The sequence below is a fragment of the Phaenicophaeus curvirostris genome, chromosome 4 (assembly GCF_032191515.1).
Source record: "Phaenicophaeus curvirostris isolate KB17595 chromosome 4, BPBGC_Pcur_1.0, whole genome shotgun sequence".
Taxonomy (NCBI): Eukaryota; Metazoa; Chordata; class Aves; order Cuculiformes; family Cuculidae; genus Phaenicophaeus; species Phaenicophaeus curvirostris.
In genome coordinates this window covers 37,809,384-37,819,298 of record NC_091395.1, presented here as the reverse complement: position 1 = coordinate 37,819,298, position 9,915 = coordinate 37,809,384, and the positions used below count along the sequence as shown (strand labels likewise).

The 9,915-nt window shown below is 40.1% G+C and overlaps 1 protein-coding gene across 1 annotated transcript; it reads left to right on the top strand.

Moving 5' to 3' along the window:
- Positions 1 to 1,306: 1,306 nt before the first annotated feature.
- On the top strand, positions 1,307 to 9,590 carry MSMO1 (methylsterol monooxygenase 1). Its single transcript, XM_069855800.1, has 5 exons — positions 1,307 to 1,647; positions 2,615 to 2,763; positions 3,631 to 3,757; positions 5,483 to 5,637; positions 8,651 to 9,590. The coding sequence occupies exons 1-5, from the start codon at positions 1,393 to 1,395 to the stop codon at positions 8,853 to 8,855; spliced, it is 891 nt and encodes a 296-aa protein (XP_069711901.1). The 5' UTR covers positions 1,307 to 1,392; the 3' UTR covers positions 8,856 to 9,590.
- Positions 9,591 to 9,915: the final 325 nt, after the last annotated feature.

Here is a 9,915-nt window from a genome sequence, read left to right as displayed (position 1 = left end):
ATTCTATGATTCTAAACGAAAGAGGAGAAGTTTAGACTAGATATTAGGAAGAAATTTACACTGAGTGTGGTGAAACACTGGAACAGGTTGCCCAGGGAAGTGTTAGATGCCTCATCCCTGGAAACATTCAAGGCCAGGTTGGATGGGGCTCTGAGCAACCTCATTTAGTTGAAGATCTCCCTGCTCAGTGCAGGCAGGATGGACTAAATGACCTTCATGGTCCCTTCCAACCCAAATATTTCTATGATTCCATTATTATTTATGTCAGACCTAGTCTGAGTGTATCAGCTGTGGACTAACCAGTGTTCTCAGGCCCGTGAATTAGGCACACGTTTTAGGGTGGGAGATGGACCTATGAGAGAAGGTCCAGAGGAGGGGCATGAGAATTAACAAAGGGCATGTTGCTGGTGGAGGGAGTCTGAGAGAGTTGGGGTTGTTCAGTCTGGAGAAGAGAAGGCTTTCAGTATATGAATGGGCTTATAAGAAAGACTTTTTGCCAAGGCCTGTAACAATAAGACAAGGAGCAATGGCTTTAAACTTAAAAAGGGTAGGCTTAGGTTGGACATAAGGGCAGTGTTTACTGACATGAGGGTGATGAGGCAGTGGTGAGGAATCAGATGCCCAGAGAAACCTGTAGATGCCCCAAAATTGGGGGTGTTCAAGATCAGATTGGATGGGATGCTGAGCAACATGATGTAGTGAAAGTTGGCCCTGCCCATGGGAGGGAGGTTGGACTGGATGCCTTCCAACCCAAGCCAACAAGCAGTCTGCTCTGTGGAAATGGCAGCAGTTCTGGTCACTGCTGCCCAGGAGTTCTGGGAATGCTGTGTCTATGCTTTTGGGAGCTGCGATGAAAACTCCCTTAGTTATGGAAAGATGGGTTGGCTCAAGCTGGTTGAAGTCTAAAAGCAGTCTGCTGTATTGATGTAGTTCTCTGTGGATTCTGGCTCACAGCTATGACAAGGGTGGGGCTGGGTAATCAGGAAATCATGATCAATTTAGTTTCTGAATCTGTTTTGAACCTTTCTGTGCTCCTTTTGCACAGAATACAATCATCCTGCAAAAGGCTTAGACTAAAATTGGGTAAAAATTAATATTTCTGTAATCGTTAGCTCCCCTAACTTAATTTCAAAACTTGAGAGCTGATTGCCTCCTAAACCAGTTTGCCTCTTAAACCAAGCTTAATCTTTGTTCTTTTACACTCATCTGTAGAAAGAGAATCTGTCTTTCCCTTCCCTATTTTTGCTTTAAAATTAGGTAATAGCAAAGATAAGTAATGTGGGTTTCTTTCTGAAGATAACTGCTGTTTAATCACTTTTCTTCTTCAAAATTTACAGGTTACTTAAAGACAACTGTAGAAGAACCGTAATTTTGTTGCTTTATGTTTGAACAATGGCAGTGAATGACAGCATTAATATCTTGAACTCTGCTTATCTGGCAGTGGAATATATAGACTCTTTCTTGCCTGACAATCCCCTACAGCAACCTTTTAAAAATGCCTGGAATTACATGCTGGATAACTATACGAAGTTCCAGATCGCGACTTGGGGTTCACTTCTAGTTCATGAAGTTTCATACTTCTTGCTCTGTGTGCCTGGATTTGTCTTTCAGTTTATACCATACATGCAAAAGTATAAAATTCAGCAGGTAAGACAGAGTTATGAACTACACACTTCCTGATTTGTCTTTCAACACGTGGAGTGGAGAACACATACTGCGGTATCCTAGTTTCCAATTTGTATGACCTCCTTTACTCTATCACCATGGATATCCTGGAAGCTATAGAGCAAAATTACAATATGTGAGGAAAGAAACAGAACTGGATTTGAGGGAAGGAAAGGAGTTATTTCTGAGTGAGGGTATCCTTTCCACCATGGTGATACAGAGAGAAAAGGGTATGTCAGTCTATTTTAGCAAAGTTAAGTTTTCTCCATTTAAGTTTATATATCAGCGGGGAAGGCGTAGTAGAATCGCAGCATTTGGTGGTAGAGATCTGTCTTAGTATTATGAGGGAATTAGGTGGTGTGCTTATTTAATGGCAAGTGTTTCAAAATATTTTATCAATGGAGAAAGCCTACGATGGACTGCGCACTCCTAGTTGGTAGCAAAGGCACATCTAGTATCTAAAGATGATAGTTTTCCCACAGTTCCTTGTGATATGAATTAGAAATTAATAGCTTCTATCACAGTAAATGCTAAAATGTCTCTGCAAAACCCAGCTGTTTTCTAGACAACTTAATTCTTCACATTCTTATACCTTCAGCTTCTCTTTGTATTGTTTTAGCTATGAGATTGCAAAATCAGATGTTTTCAGCTGTTGACTGTGAAATGTTCGTGCTAATTACAAACACTGAAATAACAAGAAAAATTTGGGGCAACTGGCAAAGTCAACCTCTTGTAAGAGCAACTTCCTTTAAACTTTATGGAAAGCTAGTTTAGAAATCTAAGCAAGAGGTTTTGATGAAGCTGAATCCAATTCTGTGTAATTTGTATTATGGGAGGGCCTGTTATCTGTCTTCCTAGGTGAAATGAAACAGCCTCCAGAGTACTTTTGTAGCACTTCTGTTACGTGCAATAGGAGTATGTAACACAACTGATTCTTTTTGCTTCTTAGGATAAACCAGAAACATGGGAAAAACAGTGGAAATGTTTCAAAACACTCCTCTTCAATCACTTTTTCATTCAGCTTCCTCTGATTTGTGGCACCTATTACTTCACAGAGTATTTTAACATTCCATATGAGTGGGAAGAGATGCCTCGATGGTAGGTAGATTTTTCTTGTATGTTGATGCCAAATCATTTACAGCTGGAGGCAGAATAACAGATAGTGTCATCAACTCTAATACATGATAAGTTTTTGGTAATGTAAACTGTGTTTGTTAATCTTGCTTCTGTTGATGCTAAACTGCTCTAAGAGATAGTTAGAGCTTTCCAGACTTTTTTCTAAATAGACCCAAGTTGTTCTGATTCTTAGAAGGAGGAAGTTTGTGAAAGCAGAGCAAGGTCCAGGATGGCAAGTGTTAAACGTTGGACTTTCTGGTTTTCTTTTAATCCAGCATTTTTTGATTCCTCCCAAGTGTTCCTTCCCTCCACCTTGTTTTATATCGTAGCAGCAGTGTGTTCCTCAAGGGAGAGAATATACCACCCTGCTTCACATTGTCCTTTTTCGCGCTAAATTGGTAGACTTTTAAACAACACAGAATTCGTTGAAATGCTTTTTTTCTTTTTTTTTAACTCTTTTTTTCTCCTGATTGTTGTTCTTTACAAGAGAAGCTCATATTTCTTGGAAATTTATTTTCTCTCTGGGATAGATAGCTGATATAGCTCTATGTTTTCATATCTACATCTTAGGCCGCCTATGGATGTTTTTATAGACTGTAATATTGAAATCACAGTTTGTTATACTGCATCTAATTCACTTCAGCATATGAACAGATCACCTGATAGGTACAAGGACTAATGTGCTTGACAATTAATGTTTTTAGTATGTTAAAAAGGTAGTGTCAGTACACTGTTATTCAATCAGTAATATACATAAACGTTTCCCAAGCTTACTAGTATGTAACTATCTTTCAAGAATGTGTTTCTGCTAGTATAGTCTGTAACTAATAGCTCTTCTCCTTTTTAAAGGTATGTCGTGGTTGCCCAGTGTTTTGGATGTGCAGTGATTGAGGATGCCTGGCACTATTTCCTGCATAGATTGCTGCATCATAAGAGAATATACAAGTATATTCATAAGGTTCACCATGAGTTTGTTGTATGTATTCCTTGATTATTATTTTTTTACTAGTTTTGAGTATATGTGGTTTCTTACCTTATTTGAAAGACTTAAGAATTTTGCATCCCTCTGACAGGGATATAGATGTCTTCTTGAGCTCTTTGTCATTAACAGTCATCCATTTTGTTTCTGAGAACACCAGTAATTTTATTTCATTTAATGGGAATGAAAGGTCACCCTCAACTATTTTGAAGTTTGGTCATATATGTTGAGCTAGAAAGTAAGCTTTTAAAAGTGCACTATATGCTTGTTTGCAAGGAGAGAGAGAAATGGTAGGTTTCTGATTATGATTGTTTGTCTGTTCTCCACTACTTAGTGTTATCCAGAGCATACTAACCCCTAGGACACTATCTAGAGATGTGGCTTCTACGTAGCTTAGATGTGTGCATCATATGTGATTCAGAGAAGGATTATATCCTTGAATAAGGGCCTTTGGAATCAGTATAGCCAGTTGTGTGGTACTGCATCAAGAGCATAGTGCCATGCGGAGATATTTTGGGTGGTTCTGCGTTTAGCAATGTTGAAGCTGATGTTCAGTATGAGGTAATGAGATGTGCTTGACTGGAGGCAGCACTGTTCTGAGCCACGTAGGGACCAGCAGTGATCAGATGCTATAGTTGGTATACCTGTGTTTAGATGGCACCGTCTCTTGATCACTGAAGTCAGTGCTGCTGTGTTTGTGTACTGCTGCATGTCAGTGTATAACCTATACTGTGCCTAAGGTAAGCTGCAGGCTGCTGTGTGTGGGGTGGTTTATGCAGGCTACAATAATAGAGAGCCATGTTATTGATTGGTGCATGCATATGTATGTACGTCTGCAGGAGCTGCTGGTTCCCTCTTGCTCTTGGCAGCCCCTCAGCTCTGTAGCAGGAGCAAGTTCTGGCCTTTATTCTTGAGTGGCTAGTAGCTCACACAGAAGTGTTCTGTAGGCTAGTGGTGTTTCGCTAGAAACTTACCCTGATAGCAAAAGGTGATGATTTTCAAGTCGTCCTTTGGCCAAAGTGGAGTTTTGTTATTCTGATAATCAAACATATAACCTTGAACATTAGGTTAAAGGTCTTTTTAATCATTATCTTTCTACGATGGTCTGGAATTTTACTTTTTGCAAACCAAATGAAGGAATGACTGGTGGTTTTGCATGTGTGTGTGTATATATTCAGAAACGATATATGCATACATTTCAATCTCATAATAGTATTTGAATAGTAAGAGTTTGTCATGAAAACTTGTCAAAGATGAGGAGATCTCTTCTTAATTTTTTTAAAAATAAATTTCTAAGTGAATCTGAACTCTTGAGAATATTTTTGGCTTCCTTCTTTCTTTTGCTTCCAAGACCAGATTTATAGCAAAGCTGGTAGGAGCTTCCCAAACACTTTTATTATTCCTCAGGTAATGCTTTGGCTTTGGGTAATGGCTGGCGTAAATAAAAGTTCTCAATTTTTCAACAAGTAGTGTAGTGTTTGGACTCACTGATGGAGTCCTAATCCTTATGACCTTGGAATACTGTTTTCTGTTTTCCCAAAGAGGACCTGAACACATATTAAGGCCTTTCTCAATCAGACCGTTCCTTTACCCACAGCATCATTATGTTTGTCCTATTGTAGTCTTGAGAGTAATGAGAAGGGGAGAGTATCACAAAATGGTGATTCTGATTTGGGGGTATATAGAATTGAAAACACTTTGCTGTCTGTTATCTCTTTCTAGTCTCCATTTGGAATGCAAGCAGAATATGCACATCCTCTGGAAACACTAATCCTTGGAGCTGGCTTTTTTATTGGAATTATTGTTTTCTGCAATCACGTGATTCTTCTGTGGGCATGGGTGATATGTCGCTTGATGGAAACCATTGATGTGCACAGGTGAAATCCTCATTACTTTTTAATAATTACTTTTTCTATTCTCCATAAGTCTGTCTTTCATGGAGCTTCACTGTGTATTTTGTACTGAGATGCTTTTATGCATCTTAAAAAGAATGACACAACTTGAACGGTTAGCACTGTTTTCTGTTTTGAGGTACTATTAACAGTGATTCTGCCCTCCTATTCCTCTCTTGTGAGACTTCATCTGGAGTACTGTGTCCAGTTCTGGAATCTTCAACATAAGAAGGATATGGAGCTGTTGGAACGGGTCCAGAGGAGGGCTACGAGGATGATACAAGGGCTGGAGCACTTCCCATATGGATGGGCTGAGAGAGTTGGGCTTGTTCATCCTGGAGAAGAGAAGGCTCAGAGGAGATCTTATAGCGACCTTCCAGTGCCTGAAAGGGCCCTACAAGAAAGCTGGGGGGGACTTTTTATAAAGGCTTGTAGTGACAGGATGAGGGGGAATGCATATAAACTGGAGAGGGGCAGATTTAGGCTAGACATTAGGAAGAATTTCTTCACCATGAGAGTGGTGAGGCACTGGAAGAGTTTGCCAAGGGAAGTTGTGTATGTCCCATCCCTGGAGGTGTTTAAGGCCAGGCTGGATGGGGCCTTGGGTAACCTGATCTAGTGGGATGTCCCTGCCCATGCCAGGGGGGTTGGAACTAGATGATCTTTAAGGTCTCTTCCAACCCAAACTATTCTATGATTCTATTAATCACAGAATTGTTTAGGTTGGAAAAGACCTTTCAGATCATTGAGTCCAACCATAAACCTATCACTGACAAGTCCGCAACTAAACCATGTCCTTAAGTAGCCATCTGCAAATCTTTTAAAATCCTCCTGGGATGGTGACTCAATCTTAAAACTCCTCAGTGCGGCTTGAGGCCGTTTCCTCTGGCCCTATTGCTTGTTACTTGGCAGAAGAGACCAACACCTCTACCTTTCTACAACTTCCTTTAAGGTAGTTGTAAAAAGCAATAAGATTTCCCCTTAGCCTCCTTTTCTCCAGACTGAACAATCTGAGTTCCCTCAGCTGTTCCCCATAACACTTGGGCTCCAGGCTGTTCACCAGCTTCATTGCCCTTCTTTACACACACTACAGCACCTCAATGTCTTTCTTGAAGTGAAGAGCCCAGAACTGAACACCGTAATCAAGGTGTGGCCTCACCAGCACTGAGTACAAGGGGTTGATCACTTCCCTAGTCCTGCTGGTCATGGTAGTTATGATACAAGCCAGGATGACTGCCTTGGCCACCTGGGCACACTGCTGACTCATGCTGAGCTGACTGTTGACCAGCATCTCCAGGTTCTTCTCCACTGGACAGCTTCCTAGCCGTTCTTTCCTGAGCCTGTAGCGTTGTATGTGGCTGTTGTGGCCTAAGTACAGGACCTGCTTGGCCTTGTTGAAATCCATGCTGTTGCCTCAGCTCATCAATCCAGTCTGTCCAGATTCCTCTGTAGAGCCTTCTTTCCCTCAAGCAGGTGGTGTCTGCAAACTTACTGAGGATGCCCTTGATCCCCTTGTCCAGACCATTGATAAAGATATTAAACAGAACTGGCCCAGCACTGAGTCCTGGGGAGAGCCACTTGTGACCAGCCTCCACCTGGATTTAACTCCATTCACCACAACTCTTTGGGCCTGACCATCCAGCCAGTTTTTTTACCCAGCAAAGAGTATGCCCATCCAAGCCATGAGCAACCATGTTTTCCAGGAGAATGCTGGGGGAAACGATGTCAAAGGCTTTACTAAAGTCTAGGTAGACAACATCCATGGGTTTTTCTCTCATGTTCTAAGTGGATGACCTTGTCATAGGCAGAAATCAGGCAAATCAGGCAGGACTGGCCTTTCCTAAACACACTGACTGGGCCTGATTCCCTGATTATCCCGTATGTGCCATATGATGTCACTCAAGGTGATCTGCTCCATAACCTTCCTTGCATCAAGGTCAGGCTGATAGGTCTGTATTTTCCCAGATCCTCCTTCAATCTCTTCTTGTAGCTGGGCATCACATTTGCTAATCTCCAGTCAAGTGGGACCTCCCTAGGTAGCCAGGACTGCTGATAAATGACAGAAGTGGCTTCACGAGCACTTCCACCCGTTCCTTCAGTACTCTCATGTGGATGTCAACCACCCAATCAACCTGTGTGTGTCTAGGTGAAATAGCAGGTTGCTAACCACTTCCTTTTGAATTGAGTGCTCCATTCTGCTCTCTATCTCTCCAGCTCAGGTGGCTGAGTGTCTAGAGAACAACTGGTTTTACTGTTAAAGATGGCTTTTGATATCTGGTGTACAAGGGACCTTATGCGTATTAGAACACCAGAAGTTAATGACAAAATACAATATTTTAGCCAAGAGTACTTCCTACTTAATACTTCGTTCAGCCAGTTTTCCTGGACCTTGCGCTCTGCTCACTAGGTGGTGCTAAGATGCTTTCCAGTGCTACTAAGCAAAAGACTTGAAATCTCTCCAAAGCTAACAGTTCTGGTTTTAATATTACTTTAATTGTAAATTTTTAATTTAAAACAGTTGAAGAGCTTGAAGTAAGCTGAAAATACAAGTGGAAACACTATAGTTGTAGTTCATTTGAGATGCTGTTGGATGAGCAGCTGAGCTGTTAGCTGTTGAGGAAAGTTAGCTTGTTGCTAAAAGATAGTGTTATTTCTTGTTCCTTGTTCCTAATGTCACTCTTGAGTCAGTTAAAGCCACTAAGTCAGCAGGAAGAAAGCAACTGTGATTTTTTTTTTTAAGTCACTTGCTTAAACTCTTCTGTGTTGCCTAATAAACTGGGATGAAAGATCAGTGAGTGCCAAAGCATTTGGCTAAGATAGGAGGCATCTTGTCTTCCTATTAAGCCAGTGTTAGGGTGATTACCTCAGGGCCTTGTAATAATACCAAAAAAACCCTTTTATATTATAAACCAAACAAGTTAGTGTGTGTATTTTGTGATTTATATCTGGGAGAAATCCTTACTGTAATTGCATTTCTTTTTTTCCCTCTCCCCTGTAGTGGCTATGATGTTCCGTTAAACCCTCTTCATTTGGTGCCTTTCTATGCTGGAGCTCGCTTTCATGATTTCCATCACATGAACTTCATTGGCAACTATGCTTCAACCTTCACATGGTGGGACAGAATCTTTGGTACAGACTCTCAATTCATTGCCTATAGAGAAAAAGAGAAGAAGCAAAAACTCATGACAAAGAAAGCTAACTAAATTTCCAGTGTAAAAAAAATGTGATGCTAATACTGATAGTCAACTTTTGCTTTTCTGTAAAGCAAAATAGTGATCAGGTAAAGCATAAATCTTGTTCCTTGGCTACTAAGTGGTAGGGAGAAACGGCTAATTACACTGCAGTATCTTCCTAATGGGAATGCTTTCTATTTTATACGTAAGTACTGCATATATTTTAACTACAGATTTAAAGATGATGCAAAAAAAACCCCACAACCCTGAGATGACTCGTGTCTATCCTTTTTTAAAAAAAGAAAAGTAATTCAGTTTTTATCTTTAATGTTGCCCACTTTGAATCCAGGCAGAATTACATATGTACACTGAAATTGGACTTAGATTTTTTTTAAATATATATTCTTAAATTTGTAATATCAAATAGCAGAACATATTACCTGATATCAGCACTGTATTATTTAAATATTGAGTAAAAGTTGCTTAAAACCAAAACATCTGTTAACAGGAAGTTTGAACAGGCCATTTGCACACTGTATAATGTGAATTGTTAATAAAAGAATATCTGGCTAAATATGAGTGAGCAGAGACATTTCTGATCTAGATTTATTATGTTATTTTAGATTACAGGTGAGTAGAAGTTTTTATTTGAAGAAACTTTTTTTGCTGCTCTTTTGAAATTGCTCTGTCAGTGTACGTAGCGTTTACATTCTTGTGTTGTAATTTGCTGAACTGACTTGTTGCTATATTTGCACTTGTGACTGATTAAATAAATGTGGTTTGGTTTGATGTCTGTATTATTCCTTTTGTATGTGTTTTCAGACAAAGCTGATAAACATGTAGGATATAGCATCTTACTCTGTTCATCTCTGTAATGAAAAGGCATTATTTTGTTAGCATGTCTTCAACAGATCCATCTCTTAGACTACTTACACAGACAACAGTAAGAGATGGAAATGGAGAACATCACGTACTGGTTTGTGATTTGAAGGACTTGGGTGCATAGCTGCTGCTCCATGTAGTAGTGACTTCTGGGCCATGTGCACGCAGCTTTCACAAATTAGAATCTCAAAATGTACTGCTTGAATTG